The 25340-nt window shown below is 35.7% G+C and overlaps 1 protein-coding gene across 3 annotated transcripts in view; it reads left to right on the top strand.

The window, feature by feature from the left end:
- Positions 1-25340, top strand: part of LOC133652153 (protein kinase C beta type-like) — a 171264-nt gene that overhangs the window by 46562 nt on the left and 99362 nt on the right. For all 3 annotated transcript variants that reach the window (XM_062050581.1, XM_062050580.1, XM_062050579.1), the window contains exons 3-6: positions 4250-4378; positions 19643-19799; positions 22540-22674; positions 24277-24373. In XM_062050581.1, the coding sequence (XP_061906565.1) occupies positions 4250-4378; positions 19643-19799; positions 22540-22674; positions 24277-24373 (518 nt within the window). The remainder of the gene's footprint in view (positions 1-4249; positions 4379-19642; positions 19800-22539; positions 22675-24276; positions 24374-25340) is intronic.

The raw sequence follows: 25340 nt of genomic DNA, 5'->3' as shown, positions 1-25340 counted from the left end.
TGAGGAATTTGTGAAACTGAAACAACACAAAAAGAATGCCATTGAAAGTTAATAATGTTATGTGTTAGCATATTAGCTATAGCTAACGACGCTAGCGTCATCACGTTACAACGGAACTGCACTTGTACTTCTGGTTAAAAACTCAGTCTAAACAGAGGGGCAATGCAGCACCTACAGTGAGCGAGCTTGTCCAAAAGATGGCGCCATAGCACAAACAATAACACACCTTTTGCTTGTTTTTTTAAAACTTTTTGCATTTTGGCCCCGTTTACACTAAGCCGGATAAGGTTATCCAGTGTAAATCCCACCTAACCTTATCCGTGTCCACACACAACAATGCCACCGTTTAAGACCCCCTCCCCCTCCGTCCGCCGGCGCAACACGACCTAGTACGCATGCGTGAAAAATGCGCACGTCCAGTGTTGCTTTGTGTGCAAGTTCTTAAATGTAACTTATCTGAACAATATCCAGTGTTGTGGTATTTCAATTAACTGGAATCCAGTGTGCTGTGGGGCCCTATTGTAGTGAATCACACCTGAGCCATCATATATTAATCATATCTGTATTAGACACCTAAACAATGTGATAAAGAACATTTAACATTAATCAATCTCGGAATCTAGATATCTGGTCGGGACACTCCTCACTCTTTTGCCTTCCCCTTCATTGGCCATTCCTTTTTGGTGACTTTCTATACTCTGGACCTAGACGTTGAGTCGGCTACATACAAGGCGGACAATAACTGATACAGTCTGCTTTGCCAGTTCAAATGCAATCGATGTTTTCCTCGACGGCCAGGTAATACAAAGCACACGCTACCTTTTTTATCACATCCACAGGAGCTCGCATTCTCGTTGTCTCTCCTTCGCCAAATGGACTAAGTTTTTCGCTAAGTAGCATCACAGCTGACCCGGCCGGACATTGGAAAGTTCTCTTGCCGTCTGAGAAAGGTTTTATCCCAAATAGCTGCAATCACTTTCTCTTAAGGTATTCATGTGTGATTTCCACTAGCGTCTGTACATGTAGAAGAAGGAGAAACACGGGCATGTCTGGATGACTCGCCTCCATCTTTCCAGTGGTTAGCTCCGAGTTACGAAACCGGTTTATTACGAAGCTGGTTGTGGCGCGTTCTTTCTGACGTCACTTCCTCTCCAAACTCAGTTTGTAAACGATCAATGAGTCCATACAAAGAGCCGGAGATTCAAGAAATACACGGCGCACTTAGCCGTGTAAAAAAATTGTCCGAGGAGGGGGACCTTAACCCTGTAAGACCCAAATATAGAAAAACCTAAAAAAAAAAAAAATTGACCTCTCAGATGTTGTTGTAGGAGGCATTTGATGCAAAAATTGAAGAGTTAAAAAAAATAAAATGTTTATGTATGTTTTTAGAGAAATGTTGTAATATTGCAACATTGGGCTTTGGTGGGAGCAGAATTTCTGTATTTGTACTCACGTTGTCTGAACAACTAAGGGTTCATTTGCAGGGTTGATTGCTTACTTAGCCCCATAACGGTATATACCATTAATAATAATCACACAGTAGTTATATTTCGATTGTAGCTGAGATAGGCTCCAGCGCCCCCCGCGACCCCAAAGGGAATAAGTGGTAGAAAATGGATGGATGGCATTTATTACAAATGTAAAAAATATGAAACAAGATAAAACTCTTAAAAAACTTTTTTTCTTTTCATGACATTTGTCATGAGAACTTTCATTGGTGGTGAAAGTCCAAAAAACAGTCCCCGTCGTCTGTAAAACGTCTGTAGTATGTATACTATCCATGTATGGAGAAAATACTTCTGGCAGTGATGTAGTGGAGGGAATACAACCTGTTTGAGCCCACTGCAACAAGCCAACTATTTGACTACCACATTCACCCAGTGTTGTATAATTGCAACAATTATATAACAAGCTCTAAATGAAATTTGATGCATCTGTTCCACAATAACTACATATGTACATGCTCTAGGCCTTTTAATAAAAACCACAAAAAAAATATAAGAGACATTTTAATTACTTGAATCTGATGAATCCAGTCCAATGAAACAAATAGATTTTGTTTGAAGGAAACCTTGAGAGGTTGTGTAAGTTCATGGCCAGAAGGCGTGACTTATAAATAAATGTACGATCCAATAGCCTTGTGAGACTGAACAATAGGACCCAATGACTATGTAAATGTGGTAAAAAAAATATATTGCAGATTTTAGGATGGTTAAAGGTAACGTTGTAATTTTACAACAAGGGATGTTACAGGGTTAAACGCTGGTTTAGTGTGGCTGAAACGGGGCTTAGGCTAAATAATTATTCGTTTAAGGGGTTAAACGACTTAGTGTAGACATGGCCTTTTACCGTCAGCAAAGACAATTCTATAGATTAGCCGCACCGTTTTTTAAGCCGCAGTCTTCAAAGCGTAGGAAAATTATAGTCCGGAATTTACAGTAATTTGTGTTTTTATTACCAAAGCTTTTTTTTTGGATACTGATTTTGTACAACTGAATTTTTTGCATTTGAATTTTGTGAGCATAATGTTTTTTACATTAAATTATGCTGACAATTTTATTGGGTAAAACTCTGTGAGTGTATGACAATTCAGTAAAAAAATATTTAGTCTATAAAAGTTAATCGTGTTAAAATTCTGTGTATAAGAATTCAGTTTATGAAAAGTCAGTGAAAAAATGTTAGTGTAGAAAAGTTAATTGTGTTAAAATTCAGTAAAAAACATAATTAATGTACAAAAATTCAGAGTGTAAAAATTCTGTTTATTACAATTCAGTGAAAACATTTTAGTGTATAAAAGTTAATTGTGTTAAAATTCAGTGTATAAAAATTCAGTTTATAAAAATTCAGTGTATAAAAATTCAGTGAAAAACATAATTCAGTTTATAAAAATTCTGTGTATAAAAATTCAGTGTATTAAAATTCAGTGAAAAACATAATTAGAGTATACAAATTCAGAGTGTAAAAATTCAGTGCAGAAATGTTTCATTTCAGGTCAATAAAAACTGAAGGAATCGATTTTCTCAGAAGAGCCAATTAGGTGCTTCAGTCTTAATTGACCTGAAATGAGTCTCCAATTTTAAAGCAACAAATATTTCTGCACTGAATTTTTACACACTGAAATATTTTTACATGATTTTTACACACAAAAAATGTGTTTACACTGAATTTGTAAACACACAAATGTTGCTGACATATAACAATTACATAAGTTCATTGTCCAAAAACTATTTCATAAAAAGACACAAAGTAATTGGAGCCATGAATAGATCAATAATTCATAACAACATTGATTTTGATTCATTATTTTTTTTTTGAACATGACAGTTTTTGGTTGTTTTGGATAAAATCCCACTAAAATTCTTGAGGATCCAAAAGTTTCCACTCATAAAAGTGTTAAAAATAAGGCATAAATGTATTTTTTTTAAAACTTTAAACACTCTTTATCAACTTCACATCTATCTGTCGATTATACGTTTTTATCATAATTTCATATTTTGGGTTTGTTTGTTGGTATCATGCCCTTTTTTAAAATAAAATGGTGTTTGTTGTATGGCAAACATACAAAATATGTAATATTTTCCCTCCAAAAATATTTCAAAGTGGAATATTTATATTGAAGTAATTTTAATAGATCAATAATTCATAACACCCTGATTTTAATTTATTATTATTAAAAAATAAATCAAATCCCACTAAAATTATTGGGGATGCAAAAGTTTCCACTCATAAAAGTGTTAAAAATAAGTAATAAATGTATTTTTTAACTTTAAACACTCTTCATCAACTTCACATCTATCTGTCAATTATATGTTTTCATTATAATTTCACATGTTTGTTGGCATTATGCCCTTTATTTAACATAAAATTGTGTTTGTTATATGGCAAACATACAAAATATGCAATATTTTCCCAGAAAATATTTCAAAATTGAATATTTGATGTAAGTAATTGGAGTCTTAAATAGATCAATAATTGATTTATTATTTATTATTTTTTGAGCAATGACAGTTTTGAAGAAAAAAAACTGTGTGTTATAAAAGTAAACAATTCAACCTTTTCTGGTTACATTTCACCTGTTTGCTCTTTTATTCCACCTTTTTATGTTTTTCCTTCATTACTTTTTTTATAATAGTATTTTTTTAAATGAGTAGTGTGTGACAAAGTGCCTTAGCGGGGCACAAATGGCCCCCAGGCAGCACTATGACCACCCCTGCGGTGGTGGTTACTGAGTGTACCTTGTCTGTTGCAGATTGCATGATGAACATTCATAAACGATGTGTGGCTAACGTGCCTAGCCTGTGTGGGACAGACCACACTGAGAGGAGAGGTCGCATCTACATCACTGCTGAGATCAAGACCAACGTGCTCACTGTCACCAGTAAGTATCTCTCTCACCACATCACACACACGCACACACACATCCACACACACACACATTATTTATTTATAATGTTTTTTTTGTTAAAACATTTTTTTTAATGTTTTTTCATTTAAACGCTTTATTTGTCTGTCATGTTTTTTTAACACATTTTTTATTTGTTTTTTGTTTACACTTTTTTTATTATGTATTTTCGTTTACACGTTTTTTTTATTAACTTTTTTTGTTTAAACGTTTTTTATTATGTTTTTTTGTTTATACGTTTTTTTGATTTATTAATTTTTTTTTGTTTACATGTTTTTTTTATTTATTATGTTTTTTTTCCGTTTACACATTTTTTTTAACAGCGAGGCCGTGTAAAGTGAACCGCGTTGTAGCGAGGGAACGCTTTCTAGGTATGTAAAGAAGTGTATTTACAACATTAATAATATATACATACTATGCAAATATAAAAAAGCTTGCTGTGAAAAATGAGTTGGAATTTCACAAGAAAAATGTCACAATTTCACAACGCAAGTCAAACTTTTACAAGAATAACCGAACATTTGTGTAATATCATGATAAAAGTTGAATTTTGCTCAACAACAGTCACAATTTTACAAGAAAAGCTTAAAATGTTGTACATTTTATGAAAAGAATCGTAATTTTACTCGACCAAAAGTCACAATTTTGTAAGAAAACTTTAACATTTTGGCAATATTATAATAATAAACGGAATTTTACTTGGCAAAATTATAACAAAAGTCATAATTTTACTCAAAAAATGTCACTGTTTTACAAGAACAACAAAAAAATTGGCAATATTGTGACAAAAGTCTAAATTTTACATGACAAATGTTACCATTTTGCATTAAAAAGTAATATATTTCCATTTAAAAAAAAAAAAATTACGAGAAAATATTGCTACATTACCAAAACTGAAAGAATATGAGAAATTGTTCCCAATTTTATATATAAATAAAAGAAAAAAAAAAAAGACAAAAGTTTTTTGTTGAATTTTTTGTTTGTAATTGGTTTTTAATCGTCATTATTTACTTCAAGTTATTGCATTAAGTCTCTGTATACATATTTATTTTATTATTAATTTTGGCCAAAGGGGGCGCATTTCAATTTCTGACACACACTTGTAATTACATATGTTGGCCAGAGGGGGAGCACTTTTAAAAGCGACACACAGTCAATTTGAACAATCTCTCCTTTTTGGGACCACCCTCATTTTGGGGTGCAAATGAGACATTCTCTATTAGATGCAATGCTTTTCTGTATTGGGACCATGATTTATGTCCTCACTTGTTCACACCTCCTCATATGGAAGCTACTTTTCTTCAAATCATGACAGCGTGGCGTAGTTGGGTGAGTGGCTATGCCGGCGACCTGAGGGTTCCTGGTTGGATCCCCACCATCTACCAACCTAGTCACGTCCGATGTGTCCTTGAGCAAGACATTTCACCCTTGCTCCTGATGGGTCCTGGTTAGGGCCTTGCATGGCAGCTCCCGTCATCAGATTTTAATCGTCGGGGATTTTAATGTACACGTTTGTTGTAGTTTTAAACCCATGGCCGGAGAGTTTTTGGACTTGATCGAAGGTTTTAATTTGGCTCAGCATGTTACTGGCCCAACACATGTACACGGACACACTCTAGACCTTGTACTGTCTTATGGTTTTAATGTTGACAATGTCGTCGTTTGTGATGCTGTGTTTTCCGATCACAGTCCTGTTATGTTCAATTTAAGCTTGGATCCTAATGTAAAACCGCCTGCTATGCGTCATGGGCGTGTTATTAGTACTGACACTGCAGCCGCCTTTTGTCCTTTGTTCACTGTGTCCGTGCAGAGTATATCACACTCTGCAGACACTGAACAATTGATGTGCTCTTTTATGTCCACATGTTCTGAGATTCTGGCCAGTATAGCGCCCCTCAGAGCTATACGTCCAAAGTCAAAACAGGAGCCTTGGCTCAATGACACCTCGCGCACAGCTCGGCGTGAGTGGCGAAGGGCGGAGCGTAAGTGGAAAAGGGATCACTTGGAGGTCTCTTATCAAATTTTAAAAGAAAGCTGTGGGAATTATCAAAGTGTGTTAAAGCTGAAAAAACAAAATATTTGTCAGACTTAATTTCAAATAGTGTCAACAAGCCACGTGTTCTTTTTAAATCTATTAGTTTTGATCTTAATCCGAATCAAGCCACTTCACTGGAGATGACAAGTGAAACTTGTGAAAATGTTCTCTCCTTTTTTAACGACAAGGTTGCTACTATTCGGGCAAATCTTTCTCCTTCTCCATTTAGTTTCAATGTGGCCACTCAGTGCTCGGCTGTGTTTTGTCAGTTTGAGCCTGTGTCCATGCCTAAACTTACAGGAATAGTTGACAAACTAAAACCCTCGTCCTGTCCCACAGACCCAGGCCCCCCTCGCTTTTTTAAAGAAGTCTGGGACTCTATTGACTTGACTTGTCTGTTAGGGACATCATCAACAGCAGCTTGATTTCTGGCAGTGTGCCCTCTTTTTGTAAAGGAGCTGTTGTTGAGCCTTTGATAATAAAAAAAACAGGTCTTGATCCTACAAGTTTGTCAAATTATCGGCCCATTTCTAAATTACCTTTTGTGTCAAAAAATTTTGAGAAATGTGTTTTGGTGCAACTGCAGCCTTTTTTAGATGAAAATAGCAATTTAGATCCATTTCAGTCTGGATACAAAGCTTTGCACAGTACTGAATCTGCACCTTTAAAGGTTTTTAATGACTTGCTTTTAATGTCTGATTATGGCAGCTCTGCCATTTTAGTGCTTTTAGATCTTACAGCTGCCTTTGACATAATCGACCACACAATTCTTTTAGATCGCCTGAGAGACTGTGTGGGTGTCAGGGGGACTGCATTAGAGTGGTTCAGATCCTACCTGTCAGAAAGGTCCTTCTCTGTCAGGCTGGGGGACGCCACCTCTTCTTCTGCTCCGCTTTACTGTGGTGTCCCCCAGGGATCTATTCTAGGCCCCATCCTGTTCGCTCTATATCTCCTCCCGATTGGAGAGATTTTTCAGAGGCATGGAGTGTCTTATCACTTTTATGCAGACGACTGCCAAATTTATATGCCGATTCCAAAAGGCCACGGCCCCCTGACACCCCTTCTCAACTGTCTATGCGACATCAGGGCTTGGTTAGCCCAGAATTTTTTAATAATGAATGAGGGAAAAACAGAAATTTTAGTTTTTGGTCCGGCCCTCACTGACTTGGGACCATTGCAAAATGATGTGCGTCCCAAAGTCGCCAGCCTTGGCGTCACTATAGACAGCGATTTTAAACTTGACAAACAAGCCAATGGCGTTTTAGTAAAGGTAAAACCGTTTTTATCTTTTAATCTTTTTGAACAAGTCGTGCATGCTTTTATTTCAAGTGGCCTGGACTACTGCAATGCACTTTATGCTGGCATTAGCCAAAAAGCTCTCTTCCGGTTGCAGTTAGTCCAGAACGCGGCAGCACAACTTTTAACAGGGGCCAGGAGACGCCAGCATATAACCCCAATTCTTCAGAGTTTGCACTGGCTCCCTGTTCATCTTAGAATTGATTTTAAAACCTTGCTGTTTGTTTTTAAAGCTTTGCATGCACTGGCACCTCAGTATATCTCAGACCTCATCCAAACTTACAATCCTGCGCGCGCTCTGAGATCCGAGAGCCAGCTCCAGCTCGTGGTGCCCAAGACCAGACTTAAAACCAGGGGAGACAGGGCCTTCTCTGTGGTCGGCCCTAAGCTCTGGAACACTCTGCCCCTCCATGTTCAAACTGCTCCCACAGTGGAGTGTTTTAAGTCTCGCCTTAAGACCCACTTTTATTCTCTGGCTTTTAACACTATGTGAGTTGTGTGGTCCTCTGTTGTCCTCTGTGTCTTTAAAATTTTGATTTCTATTTACTGTTTTAATTGGTTTTACCCTTTAAAATCGTTTTTAATCATATTTATTTTATATTGTTTTTAATATTGTTGTGCAGCACTTTGGAAACATTTTGTTGTTTGAATGTGCTATATAATTAAAGTGGATTGGATCAGTGTGTGAATGTGTGTGTGAATGGGTGAATGTGGAAATAGTGTCAAAGCGCTTTGAGTACCTTGAAGGTAGAAAAGCACTATACAAGTATAACCCATTTGACCATTTTTACCATTCCTTGTTGATGTCTCCAGAATGGTAGAAATACAAGAACTCACACATGCTCTGTCTCCCTCTAGTGGTGGAACTACAAAATGTTTACTGTCACCTCTCTGTTAACACATGACACCAGTTCCTACTTTCAAGCACTTTAGGACTCAAGTCTCAAGGCAGGCTGCAGCGATTATTCCATTCAATCGATTAATTTGATTAGAAATAAGCTTCAATTCATAATCTGTCGCTTCAATTAATCGTTTAATAAATGGAAATAATGCAAAATTGATCAAATACAGACTGCGTGGAATGCCTTAAAGTTAAAATATGCAAACATACATTTAAAATAATAAAGTCGTATATTACATCCATCCATCCATTTCTACCGCTTATTCCCTTCGGGGTCGCGGGGGGCGCTGGAGCCTATCTCAGCTACAATCGGGCGGAAGGCGGGGTACACCCTGGACAAGTCGCCATCTCATATACATGACATTTAAAATCAATATAGTCATATATTACATGTACATTATATTCAAAATAATATACTCAAATATTATATGTACATTATATTTCAAATAATATAATAATTGTTTTACATTTTCATTATATTTAAAATAATAGTATTTTTTACATGTACATTATATTTAAAATAATATAGTCAATTTTTTACATGTAAGTTATATTTAAAATAATATAGACATATATTACATGTACATTATATTTAAAATAATATAGGCATATATTACATGTACATTATATTTAAAATAATATAGTAATTTTTTACATGTATGTTATATTTAAAATAATATATAATAATATGCAAACATGTACATTATATTTAAAATAATATAGTCATATATTACATGTACATTATATGTAAAATAATATAATCATTTTTTACATGTACATTATATTTAAAATAATATAGTCATTTTTTTCCTGAACATTATATTTAAAATAATAGTCATTTTTTACATGTACATTATATTTAAAATGATATAGTACATTTTTACATTTACGTTATATTTAAAATAATATAGTCATATATTACGTGTACATTATATCTAAATTACATAGTCTTACATTACATGTACATTATATTTAATACCAGTATAGCCATATATTTAAGATGTTTGTTTTTTACAGTACACTACTGTAATTGTAAAAACAATTCCACTTTTGTCTTATGTCTTTTGTCTCAATTCAATCAAGTTTTTTTTACTGTAAAATCTTCTGACTTTTTTTTTTTAACAGTGAAAAGATGCACATTTAAAACATACAAATGCACTGAAAATGTGTCCAGGTTATGAATAATACAAATATTAGTACAATAGTCATGACAAACTAATATCATCATGAAGATGTTTATGGGTTTTTTTGGTTTATTATTTTCTTCACTACTTATGAAATCTGTTTTTGAAAAGATCAGATTAACGCAGAAGTAACAATGCAGTATATTTGGCTACTTGTAGGTGGCAGCAGAGGAAAGGTAATATACTGACCTGTTACCATGGTTACGGTGCCATTCATGTTCCTCAGTGCTCAGCCTCAGAAATGATGTTTGAAGGAAAAATAATAACATTCTTGTTTTTATTGAGCCAATAATGGGAGAATTGTTATGTTTATGTCTTTATTTGTTCTAATGTTTGGACTTGTATCTCAATTTTATTACAACAATTCAATCATTTGTTTTCTTACACAGAAACTATGTTAATGACTGCATTTTACTGTTATTTTTAAATTATTACACCATTTGTAACCATGCCTGAAATATACCAAAGATACACAAATGATATATTTATGTGAAACAATCTTTTTACTTTTTAATCTTTTTTTTTAATCAAAAGAAAATGAGCATGATGTCAATATTTTCTGTCTCTGAGTCACAAAACAGCAGAATTTGAACATCTTGTTGGATTTTATTCTCTTGCTAAATCATTCTCTATTAGATCACACACAAGTCTGCAGAACTGCTTGTATCGCACATGATTTCACATACTAGTAAACACTATGCAGGACTGCTTGTATCGCACATGATTTCACACACTAGTAAACACTCTGCAGGACTGCTTGTATCGCACATGATTTCACACACTAGTAAACATTCTGCAGGACTGCTTGTATCGCACATGATATCACACACTAGTAAACACTGTCGGACTACTTGTATCGCACATGATATCACACATTAGTAAACACTCTGCAGGACTGCTTGTATCGCACATGATATCAAACACAAGTAAACACTCTGCAGGACTGCTTGTATCGCACATGATATTACACACAAGTTAACACTCTGCAGGACTGCTTGTATCGCACATGATATTACACACGCTGCAGTAAACACGCTGCAGGACTGCTTGTATCGCACATTAAATTACACACAAGTAAACACGCTGCATGACTGCTTGTATCGCACATGATATCACACAATAGAAATCACAATAGAAGTTAACACTCTGTAATGCTGCTTGTATCGCACATGATATCACACACTAGTAAACACGCTGCAGGACTTCTTGTATCACACTTGATATCACACACATGTAAACACTCTGCAGGACTGCTTGTATCGCACATGATATCACACACACACAAGGAAACACTCTGCAGGACTGCTTGTATCGCACATGACATCACACACAAGTAAACATGCTGCAGGACTGCTTGTATCACACATGAAATCACACCCAAGTAAACACGCTGCAGGACTGCTTGTATCGCATATGATATCACACACAAATAAACACTGTAATACTGCTTGTATCACACATGATACCACACACTAGTAAACACGCTGCAGGACTGCTTGTATCGCACTTGATATCACACACAGATGTAAACACTCTGCAGGACTGCTTGTATCGCACGTGATACCACACACGAATAAAAATTCTGCAGGACTGCTTGTATCTCACATGATATCACACAAACACGAGTAAACACTCTGCAGGACTGCTTGTATCGCACATGATATCACACACAACTAAACACTCTGCAGGACTGCTTGTATCGCTTATGATATCACACAAGTAAATACTCTGCAGGACGGCTTGTATCGCACATGATATCACACACAAGTAAACACTCTGCAGGACTGCTTGTATCGCACGTGATATCACACACGAGTAAACACTGCAGGACTGCTTGTATCGCACATGATATTACACACACACGAGTAAACACGCTGCATGACTGCTTGTATCGCACATGATATCACACAATAGAAATCACTTTGCAGGACTGCTTGTATCGCACATAATATCGCACACAAGTAAACACGCTGCAGGACTGCTTGTATTGCACATGAAATTACACACAAGTAAACACGCTGCATGACTGCTTGTATCGCACATGATATCACACAATAGAAATCACTTTGCAGGACTGCTTGTATCGCACACAAGTAAACACGTTGCAGGGCTGCTTGTATCACACAGAAGTAAACACTGCAGGACTGCTTGTATCGCACAAGTAAACACTCTGTAATACTGCTTGTATCGCACATGATATCACACACTAGTAAACACGCTGCAGGACTGCTTGTATTGCACTTGATATCACACACAAGTAAACACTCTGCAGGACTGCTTGTATCGCACACGATATTTTTTAATTTTTCATTTCATTTACCGGTATTTATTTATTTTGGGCAATGACATAAAAAATAATAATAACAAAAAAAAGTACAAAGTTGACAACACATAGTAATATAAATTAATACAGTGCAAAAGGTAATGTAAAGTATGTAATGCATGATTGTCCAGTTTTGCCTGAAAGGGAGTGGGAAGAAGATAACTTATTTAATCCCACCCCCAGTTCTCCATTCAGTGATTATTCACATGAGTTTCACTCTTACTTTGTTCAAGGATTATAATACAGATGTTGTATCATAGTGGCATTACCACAAGTAACAATAATTATTACACTGTAACAATAATTTGTATCAACAATGTAGGAATAATGAATATACCAACAATGGTAATAGACAACATAGCAATAATGGTAAGGAAACATTGAGCACATGTTAACACTTTGAGACAGAGTACAGCAGCAGGTCAAATTAAAGACCATCATCTCTATATTTGAACCAGACCCCATGTTTGTATAATAGTTTTAATCGATTAATAATTTGGCATTGCTTGTGTTGTATGTCCAGTTTGTTCCATAGTTTTACTCCGCATACAGACACACAAAAACGTTTACGAGTGGTTTGAGCTCTCGGCAATGAGAAATATCCAAAGCCTCTCAAGTTATGAGCTTGCACTCGTCTTATAAAAAAACGTTGTAGATTAGGCGGCAATAATTTGTTAAATGCTTTATATAAGATTATTAATGTATTATATTTAACAAGGTCATCAAATTTGAGCAACTTTGATTGCATAAACAGATAATGAGTATGTTCTAAATAACCAACGTTGTGAGTGATTTGCACTGCTCTTTTCTGTAATATGATCAGAGGATGAATTGTGTTGTGGTAAGTATTCCCCCATATTTCAACACAGTATGTAAGGTATGGGAGTACCAAGGTGCAGTATAGAGTACGGAGTGCATTTTCATTGAGGTATAGTTTTGCTTTGTTTATAATTGAGAGGCTTTTGGAGATTTTTGTTTAAATGTGTCTGACATGAGGTTTCCATGATAGTTTACTATCAATTATTACTCCCAAAAATGTATTCTCATTTACGATTTCAATTTGGGTACCATCAATACTTATTTTCTGTTCAGACGTTATGTTGCGATTTCCAAACATCACTATCTTACTTTTATTTATATTCAAAGACAATTTATTTGTGTCTATCCATTTTTGTTACTATGTTTAGTTCTGTGTTTACTGTATTTATGAGCTCATTATAGTCATCACTACTGTAGAATATATTTGTGTCATCTGCAAATAGTATAAATTTCAGTACTTTGGATGTATTAAACATATCATTAATATATACATTAAACAGTTTTGGCCCCAACACGGACCCTTGGGGGACACCACAAGCAATGCCAAGAGTATCAGATAAAAATTGACCAATTTTTACAAACTGTACCCTCCCTGTTAAATAACTTTTTAACCAGTCACCAGCCAGCCCCCTAATTCCACATCTTCCCATTTTATCTAGTAGAATTGAATGATTAATGGTATCAAAGGCTAATGGATATCACACACAAGTAAACACACTGCAGCACTGCTTGTATTGCACATGATATCACACACAAGTAAACACTCTGCAGGACTGCTTGTATCGCACATGATATCACACACAAGTAAACACACTACAGCACTGCTTGTATCGCACATGATATCAGACGCAAGTAAACATTCTTCATAACTGCTTGTATCACACATGATATCACACACACATAAAAACTCTGCAGGACTGCTTGTATCGCACATGATATCACACATTATTAAACACTCTGCAGGGCTGCTTGTATCGCACATGATATTGCACACAAGTAAACACTCTGCAGGACTGCTTGTATCACACATATCACACACGAGTCAACACTCTGCAGGACGGCTCGTATCGCACATGATATCACACACAAGTAAACACGCTGCAGAACTGCTTGTATCGCACATGATATTGCACACAAGTAAACACTCTGCAGGACTGCTTGTATCACACATATCACACACGAGTCAACACTCTGCAGGACGGCTCGTATCGCACATGATATCACACACAAGTAAACACTCTGCAGGACTGCTTGTATCGCACATGATATCACACACGAATAAACACTGCAGGATTTCTTGTATCACACATGATATCACACACAAGTAAACCCGCTGCAGCACTGCTTGTATCACACATGATATCACACACAAGTAAACACTCTGCAGGACTGCTTGTATCGCACATGATATCACACACAAACAAACACTCTGCAGGACTGCTTGTATCGCACATGATATCACACACAAATAAACACGCTGCAAGACTGCTTGTATCGCACATGATATCACACATTATTAAACACTCTGCAGGACTGCTCGTATCGCACATGATATCACACACAAATGAACACTCTGCAGCACTGCTTGTATCGCACATGATGTCACACACAAATAAACACTCTGCAGGACTGCTTGTATCGCACATGATATCACACACAAATAATCACTCTGCAGGACTGCTTGTATCGCACATGATTCAGTGTTCTGCAGGACACACTTTAGAGCTGACAGAGAAAAAGATGAATTATTGAAGCAGACATAAAAGCACACAGTTCTGTATTTGATGTAAAAATCCTTGGAGACTATTTGGCCTGCTTGTGTCTTTATGGTCACTTTAACACGCAGCATGGAATATTTATGGGCCTGCTCCACTGAGGGTTTCATGCGCTCTATCAGCTACGTGGTTAACTTAGTTTGCTGAGGGTTTCATGCGCTCTATCAGCTCCGTGGTTAACTTCACAAACTTGAGTCTCTGCCGTCATCAAAGCCATTCTAGATATCTTATATTTAAATATCTAAATATCTTCTATTTAACTTATTTGACCTTCTATTTACCTTCTTTATGCCCTTTTTTTACCTTCTTTTACTTGTAATCATTTATTTGACCTTTTTTACATATTTTACCCCTCAATTATTACTTTTATTCTCTATATCCCTTATTTTACCTTTTATTTACTTTATTTTACCTTCTATTTAACTTATTTGACCTTTTATTAAGTTCTCTTACCTTCCATTTAACTTTTGTATTACCTTTTTTACCTTCTTTAGCCCTCTATATAACTCATTTGACTTTATCTACCTTATTTTACTTTTTGTCTACTTTATTTTACCTTTTACCTATTTGACCAAATTTTACTTTGTTTGATCATTTTTTACCTTCTATCTTCCTTATTGTACCTTTTTAACTACATTATTACATTATACATATTATATTACCTTGTATTTTCCTTATTTTACCGTTCATTCACTACCTTGACCTTATATTTACTTTATTTGACCTTCTCCTTACCCTTTTTTCCCTTCGCTTACCTTTAATTCATTTCTTTTACCTTCTATTTACCTTGTTTTACCCGTTTTTTTTACTACTTTTTCTTTTATATTCTTTCTTTTACCTTTTATGTTAATTTCATTTACCTTATTTTACCTTTTATTCACTGCCTTTAGCTTATATTTACTTTCTTTTACCTTCTCTATTCCCTTTTATTTTACCTCTGATTCATTTCTTTTATCAATCAATCAATGTTTATTTATATAGCCCTAGAAATGATGGATGGATGGAAAGATAATATGAAAGAAATGAAAGAAGAAATGAAAGAAATGAAAAAAGATCTGAGAAAAGCAACAGCAGAACACAAACAAGATGTGAAAAGTCTGCAGCAAAATATAGAATGTCTGCAAACTCAGAACAACACCAGAAATAATGAAGCCACTGAAATGAGCAAACAAATGAGGACCCTTCAAGAAGACAACAACATGCTGAGGAATATCATAGATGAAATGGATCAGGATAAACGAATGAATGATATCATCGTGACAGGGCACCGAATTAAACCAAGATCCTACGCAAAAGCTGTGAATAATGAAGGTGAACCAGATGAAATGGATATTGTCTCAGCAGAACAGCAAGTGGTCAACTTTCTGCAATCAAAAGAAATTGAAATCTACACTAATACCATTGAAACATGCATCCCACTGAACGGAAGAAACAACAACGCCACTCCAGTCGTGCTCGTGAAACTCGTAAACAGAAAATCTAAAATGGCATTGCTGAGACAGGGAAAGAAGCTGAAGGGAATAAATGTGTACATGAATGAGCATCTCACAAAACGTAATGCTGGAATCGCCAAGAAAGCACGCGACTTGAGAAAACAGGGAAAAATCCTGGGAATTTGGGGCGCCAACTGTAAAATCTACATCAAGCTGAATGGAGGTCCAGAAGCAAGAGTACTTGTTGTCCATGACATCAAGGACCTGGACAAATATTAAAGTTTACACAGCTACCACAACAACGATGATAATGGACTCTGACAGAAAACAAGCACCTAAATTCAGCATCAACACTACTATGTTCCAAGGGACGACTAAACAAGAGGACCTAGATTCAGGATTGCATCCACCTACACTTATTGAGATTATTGAAACAACATCAAAGATTGTTGAACAAGAAAATATGCAACTAAAAAATTTCTGCAACAAAGATCACAAAAACCAGGATTTTGAAAATGATATAGATCCGGGCAGCACGGTGGGAGAGGGGATAGTGCGTCAGCCTCACAATACGAAGGTCCTGAGTAGTCGTGAGTTCAATCCCGGCCTCGGGATCTTTCTGTGTGGAGTTTGCATGTTCTCCCCGTGACTGCGTGGGTTCCCTCCGGGTACTCCGACTTCCTCCCACCTCCAAAGACATGCACCTGGGGATAGGTTGATTGGCAACACTAAATTGGCCCTAGTGTGTGAATGTGAGTGTGAATGTTGTCTGTCTATCTGTGTTGGCCCTGCGATGAGGTGGCGACTTGTCAAGGGTGTACCCCGCCTTCCGCCCGATTGTAGCTGAGATAGGCTCCAGCGCCCCCCGCGACCCCGAAGGGAATAAGCGGAAGAAAATGGATGGATGGATGGATAGATCCAGATACAATTTTTTTCTCCCACATCAGTAATAATTGTTTTTACTATACAGATGATCAATATAATAGCAACATTAAATGTGATAACAAATTGTCAATTATTCCTTTTAATAGCAGAAGCTTGTATGCAAACTACAACAATATTAAGAACTTTTTGGAACACATCAACGAACCCTTCAAAGTGATTGCTGTCACAGAAACATGGATTGATGATAAAAAAGGAACAGATTTTGATCTGGAAGGATATGAACTAAACTACATCAACAGAAACAACAAAAATGGAGGAGGAGTAGCTGTGTACGTGATGAAGAACCTGTTTCATAATACACCTTACGGTGCAACCTGGACACATCATCAGTGATTCTCCCGGGGTCATAGGGTGTTTCGGGTCTTAATCAAACACCCTCTCCCGGGCAACCCAGCCGAGGGTGATCAGTCCCTCGACTTGTGTCCAGGTAGCGCTCCACGCCACGCGTCCCCCCTCCAACGGTCTGCCCCGGGGTTGCGCCGGTGGTGCTTGGAGGTTCCAGGCACTGTGGGGAATGTCCGGGCCTGGGTCCTCGTCCGTCTCATCAGGGCCGTACAAGGTACTGGCCCTGTGCGTTGCACCACGGGTTTCCTCAGGCAGCCTATCTATGCACGTACAACACTTAAGACCTTCAGTATATCATATATGTGGAATTAAATTATGGAATGGATTAAGCAAAGCAATCAAACAATGTACTAATATGATCCACTTCAAGAAACTCTTCAAACTTAAAGTGTTTACAAAGTACAAAGAAGAAGAATACTGAATTTACTTAATTCTTCCATTCTTTCACTCTCAAATAATCTTACTTATCTCATCATATGAAATGTAACTTACTTCACCAATTATTTTAATTTTTTTTAATTTTTATTGTGATTACTAATGGAGTATATTGTAAATAAATTGAGAACAGGAAGTGAACAAAAGTTTTAGCAACTGTTATGTAAAAGAAAAAGGGGCAGGATTAAATAAGCTCTGCTTCTTCCTACTCCTTTTCTAACATGTTGAAAAGAGAAACTGGAAATTGTGATGTATCATGTTGTATGCTTGCATGCTCGAAATAAACTCAAACTCAATCACAAGTGTCTCAAAGGGCTGCACAAGCCACAACGACATCCTCGGTACAGAGCCCACATACGGGCAAGGAAAAACTCACCCCAGTGGGACGTCGATGTGAATGACTATGAGAAACCTTGGAGAGGTACCGCATATGTGGGTAACCCCCCCCCCCCCCCCCCCCCCCCCCCCCCGGGGGAGACCGAAAGCAATGGATGTCGAGTGGCTCTGACATAATATTGTGAAAGTCCAGTCCACAGTGGATCCAACACATCAGCGAAAGTCCAGTCCATAGTGGGGCCAGCAGGAAACCGTCCCGAGCGGAGACGGGTCAGCAGCGCATATATGTCCCCAACCGATGCGCAGGCTAGCGGTCCACCCCGGGTCCCGACTCTGGACAGCCAGCACTTCATCCATGGCCACCGGATCTCTTTTACCTTCTATTGACCTTGTTCTACCATTTTTTCATACTACTTTTTCTTTAATATTCTTTGTTTTACATTTTTGTTTGAAATATTCCTTATTTTACCTTTTATTCACTGCCTTTACCTTATATTTACTTTCTTTTACCTTCTCTATACCCTTTTTCTCTTACCTTTAATTCATTTATTTTACTTTCTATTTACCTTGTTTGACCCCTTATTTACTACTTTTTCTCATATTCCTTCTATAACCTTTTATTTTAATTTTATTTTGTGATTTTACCTTTTATTTACAGTCTTTACCTTCTATTTACCTTTTATCATTATTTCACCTTATTTGACATTTAGTTCACTTATATTACCTTCTTTTTCCTTCTCTTACCTTCTATTCAACTTGTTTTACAATTCTTTATGCAGTCCAGATTTTAATATCAATAAAATCATATATTACATGTACATTATATTTAAAATAATATAGTCATATATTACTTGTACATTATATTTAAAATAATATAGTCATGTATTACATGTACGTTATATTTAAAATAATATAGTCATGTATTACATGTACATTATATTTAAAATAATAAAGTCATATATTACATGTACATTATATTTTAAATAATAATGTCATATATTACTTGTACATTATATTTAAAATAATATAGTCATGTATTACATGTACGTTATATTTAAAATAATATAGTCATGTATTACATGTACATTATATTTAAAATAATAAAGTCATATATTACATGTACATTATATTTTAAATAATAATGTCATATATTACATGTACATTATATTTAAAAATACTTATGTAACAAAAATGTACCAACGATTGCTTTAAGTACAAAGTGCTTATGTAAGCGAATTTTTTCACACCTTTATTTTGTTAACGCAGTCAGACCGGATGTTGCACACAGCGCCTTTATTGTGAAGGCTGTTCTTCATCCCGACTCTTTAGAAGACCAAGGACCACATTCAGAGTTCCATCCCTGACTTGTACCCACTGTCTCTAAGTCTGGCTCCTTCCTCCTTGTCCTGGCAGTTAAAGAGGCCAGGAACCTGGTCCCCATGGACCCCAACGGCCTGTCGGACCCCTACGTCAAGCTGAAACTGATTCCAGACCCTCGCAGTGAAAGTAAACAGAAGACCAAGACCATCAAATGCTGCCTCAACCCCGTCTGGAATGAGACCTTTAAATTGTAAGCCATTTATTATTCATCCTTCTTTTATTCCCTTCATTAATGAGAGCTTCTCTCTCTCTCTCTCTCTCTCTCTCTCTCTCTCTCTCTCTCTCTCTCTCTCTCTCTCTCTCTCTCTCTCTCTCTCTCTCTCTCTCCCTCTCTCTCTCCCTCTCTCTCTCTCTCCCTCTCTCTTTCATCTTCTTTTCATCACAGCGCGCTTTGCAAGTGTGCGTCTTGTATTCAGAAAACCTCGCTTTAAGCCACACCCACTAAATAATAGGAGAAAATCATATTTTCTTCATATATTCATATATTAGCTATAAGTCTCAGGTATATAGGTTGTGAAATTAGTTATTTACACAAATAAACGTTTATTTACATACCTTCATTGTTTCCAAACGGTGTCTGTAACACGGCAGTAAAACGGCCGATCAAACAAAACAGAAGTCATGGTCATGGACCCACTAGCTGCGCAAGCTAGCTCTCCAATCATCTAAACAGACTCAATAACTCCACGGTGACGTTTTGGTGAATTTACTGCGGAATTTGTGAAACTGAAACAATACAAAAAAATAATACTAACACAGATGCTCGTAAACGTGTTAGCCTATTAGCTAATGCTAACGACGCTAGCTTCATTACATTACGATAGCACGTACAAATATGCATGAAAGCACTCCTACAGACATCACACATGGGACTCTTTAGTAAGTAAAAATTGTTTTAGTTATATTGTAAAACTTACAGACGTTGCTTGGCGTGATTAATCCGTACGAGTAGAAACGCTATGGACGGCTAGAAGACGGAACGGCACTTCTACTTCTGGTTCAAAGCACAAAATGGGAGCGAACTCGTCCAAAAGATGGCGCCATAGCACAAATAATAACACACCTTTTCACTGTCTTTGCTTGTTTTGTTGTTTTTATCAAAGTTTTTAATAGATTAAAAATTGTTACAAATAAGAATTGTCATTCAATTGAAAATCAACATTGACACCATAATGTCAGCACATCTTTTTTGTTACATTATTAGTTTTGTTGTATTTTTCAATGATTTTATTTCTCACAGCAGCTTTTTCAGAAAGTTGCAACGAAATACTTAAAAGTATAAAAAAAATTAAATAAATACTTTATTGATGTTTTACTTGTTTTATATCAGACCGACTTAAAAGTAACGCAATTGTAAACATATACTTTATTGATGTTTTACTTGTTCTGTATCACACAGACTTAAAAGTAACACAATAGTAAACAAATACTGTATTGATGTTTTACTTGTTTTATATCACACAGACTTACAGGTAACACACTTGTAAACACATATTTATTAATGTTTTACTTGTTTTAAATCACACAGACTTAAAAGTAACACAATTGTAAACACCTACTTTATTGATGTTTTACTTGTTTTATATCAGACCGACTTAAAAGTAACGCAATTGTAAACATATACTTTATTGATGTTTTACTTGTTTATATCACACAGACTTAAAAAGTAACACAATTTTTAACAAATATTGTATTGATGTTTTACTTGTTCTGTATCACACAGACTTAAAAGTAACACAATAGTAAACAAATACTGTATTGATGTTTTACTTGTTTTATATCACACAGACTTACAGGTAACACACTTGTAAACACATATTTATTAATGTTTTACTTGTTTTAAATCACACAGACTTAAAAGTAACACAATTGTAAACACCTACTTTATTGATGTTTTACTTGTTTTATATCACACAGACTTAAAAGTAACACAATTGTAAACAAATACTTTATTGATGTTTTACTTGTTTTATATCACACAGACTTAAAAGTAACACAATTGTAAACACTTATTTATTGATGTTTTACTTGTTTTATGTCACACAGACTTAAAAATAACACAATTGTAAAACAAATACTTTATTGATGTTTTACTTGCTTTATATCACACAGACTTAAAAGTAACACCGTTTTTAACAAATAATGTATTGATGTTTTACTTGTTTTATATCACACAGACTTACAGGTAACATACTTGTAAACACATATTTATTAATGTTTTACTTGTTTTAAATCACACACACTTAAAGGTAACACAATTGTAAACACCTACTTTATTGATGTTTTACTTGTTTTATATCACACAGACTTAAAAGTAACACAATTGTAAACAAATACTTTATTGATGTTTTACTTGTTTTATATCACACATACTTAAAGTAACACAATTGGAAACACATACTTTTTTGATGTTTTACTTGTTTTATATCACACAGACTTAAAAGTAACACAATTGTAAACACTTATTTATTTATGTTTTACTTGTTTTATGTCACACGGACTTAAAAGTAACACAATTGTAAAACAAATACTTTATTGATGTTTTACTTGTTTTATATCACACAGACTTAAAAATAACACAATTTTTAACAAATACTGTATTTATGTTTTACTTGTTTTATATCACACAGACTTAAAAGTAACAACAGTAAACAACTACTGTATTTATGTTTTACTTGTTTTATATCGCACGGACTGACTTAAAAGTAACACAATAGTAAACAACTACTGTACTGATGTTTTACTTGTTTTGTATCACACAAGCAGTAACATGAATAGTGAATTGTGTCAGTTTAGTATTTTAGTGTATTTTGAAGCACACATAAAAATAAATATGAGACATTTTGGGTTTGCATAGCGTTAATGCCGCCCTGCTGGACATATTTTGGTGTGACACCAGAGCAGCTCTGATGTTTGTGTTCCTCCCGCAGCCACCTGAAGGAGTGCGACAAGGACCGCCGTCTGTCCGTGGAGGCGTGGGACTGGGACCTGACCAGCCGCAACGACTTCATGGGGTCGCTGTCCTTTGGCATCTCGGAGCTGCAGAAGCAAGGCGTGGACGGATGGTGAGGAGCCAGGAGGAGGGACGACGGGGCCCCAAAATGCGCTAGTTTGATGCTAATATGTGTTGGCTTTTCTATTGACGTGCTACTGATTAGCATTAGCGATTTTACATGGCAATTTCATCACCTCAAAATTTGTCAATGAAAACTACAACTAAGATGCACATCACAAGTATAATACTTACAGCATTAACAACCTTAAACTGTATACTACTGCCATCTAACGTTTTCATGTGATAATTGCAAATGTGATACTAAAACAACCGGACAGCAGTTATCACAATCAGCTCATTTTTAAATCTTGCTACAAAAAAATGGATTTTAGTACCAAAAACAATTAATATTTATCAACACACACAAAAGTGGGGAAAATTGGAAATTATATCGGTTCGAATGTGATCGGTATCCATCTTTTCTAATAATACATGTGACTCACAATCAGTTTACAAAAATTAAGTTTACAACCTACGTGTAAGTAAAGTAAGGCTCCGTTTCCCCAAAATTCACTAGCTTGATGCTAATACAGGTTGGCTTTTCTATTGACATGCTACTGATTAGCATTAGCGATTTTACATGGCGATTCAACACCTCCAAAGTTGTCAACTAAGATGCACTTTATAATTAAACCCCTGGTGCGTAATAAGTACAATATTTACAGTATTAACACTTTGTAGGGCGCAACACAAAACAAAACCACATCATAAACTATGCACTACTGCCATACTTGCAAATGAGACTCAGAAATGTGATACTAAAACAACTGGACAGCAGTTATCACAAGCAGCTCATTTTTAAATCTTGCTACAAAAAAATAGATTTTAGTACCAAAAACAATTAATATTTATCAACACACACAAAAGTGGGGAAAATTGGAAACAGTATCGGTTCGAACGTGATCGGTATCCATCATTTCTAATGACACATGTGACTCACAATCAGTTTACAAATATAAGTTTTCAACAATAAGTAAAGCAAGGGTCCACTTCTCCAAAATGCGCTAGCTTGATGCTAATATACTTTGGCTTTTCTATTGACATACTACTAATTAGCATTAGCGATTTTACATGGCGATTTCAACGCCTCCAAATTTGTCAACTAAGATGCACGGTATAATGAAACACCTGGTGCGTAATAAGTACAACACTTACAGTATTAACACGTTGTAGGGTGCAACACAAAACAAAACCACACCATAAACTATACACTAATACATGTGACTCATAATCAGTTTACAAAAATTGTTATCAACCAATTTTTGTCTTGACAAAATTTGTGATATTTTGTTTTATAGCGACCGTGTCTTGTTTGTTGTAAATGTTTTTAGTTTGACTTGGAAAGTTGTGCTTTTTCCCACTCACTTGAAAGCAGCACATTCCAGTGAAGATGAAAGCGTGTGTGAATGATTCTGGTGGTCCAAGGGTTGAAAGTGCGATAGAGGTCCCGCCATGTGGCATTTTACGTCTTCTACCGTCCTCCATCCATGGCCAACAATCGCCAAATAATGATCCCATCATTCTTGCAGACTTGACATGGGCGCACTAAGTGTCGGCACCTGGCCTGATGGCCGCACTTACAGTGAGGACTAATTGGTGATGTGCTGCTCAGGTTCAAGATGCTGTCGCAGGAAGAAGGCGAGTACTTCAACGTTCCTGTTCCTCCTGAGGGGGAGGAGGGCGACGAGGAGCTGCGGCAGAAGTTTGAGGTGGGCTTCTTCACTCCGACTGTGTGTGTGTGTGTGTGTGTGTGTGTGTGTGTGTGTGTGTGTGTGTGTGTGTGTGTGTGTGTGTGTGTGTGTGTGTGTGTGTGTGTGTGTGTGTGTGTGTGTGTGTGTGTGTGTGTGTGTGTGTGTGTGTGTGTGGCGCTTCAGGCCACACAAAATGTCTTGTGTATTAGTTTCATTGTGGTGTGAAGCAAACATGTCTGACCTCTCTAATGAAGTGAGTGAAGAATTATCCAGTTTGTCTAATAACTTTTTATCTGAAGTACAGTATCATGATAAATGATGTACAGTATCATAACAATGATGTACAGTATCATGATAAATGTGGTACAGTATCGTAATAAGGAAGTAAAGTATCATAATATATAAAGTACAGTATCATAATAAATGATGTACAGTATCATAATAAATGATGTACAGTATTATAATAATTGATGTACAGTATCATAATAAAGTACAGTATCATAATAAATGATGTACAGTGTCATAATAAATTATATACAGTATCATAATAAATGATGTGCGGTATCATAATAAATTATGCACAGTATCATAATGAATAATGTACAGTGTTATAATAAATGATGTACAGTATCATGGTAAATGATGTACAGTATCATAATAAATAATGTATAGTATTATAATAAATTATGTACAGTATCATAATGATGTACAGTATCATAATAAATGATGTACAGTATCATAATAAACTATGTACAGTATCGTAATGAATAATGTACAGTGTTATAATAAATGATGTACAGTATCATGGTAAATGATGTACATTATCATAATAAACAATGTACAGTATTATAATAAATTATGTACAGTATCATAATGATGTACAGTATTATAATAAACTATGTACAGTATCATAATAAATTATGTACAGTGTCATAATAAATAATGTACAGTATCATGATAATGATGCACAGTATCATAATAAATA

The sequence above is a fragment of the Entelurus aequoreus genome, linkage group LG06 (genome assembly GCF_033978785.1).
Source record: "Entelurus aequoreus isolate RoL-2023_Sb linkage group LG06, RoL_Eaeq_v1.1, whole genome shotgun sequence".
Lineage (NCBI taxonomy): Eukaryota > Metazoa > Chordata > Actinopteri > Syngnathiformes > Syngnathidae > Entelurus > Entelurus aequoreus.
This window is presented reverse-complemented; position numbering and strand designations above follow the sequence as displayed.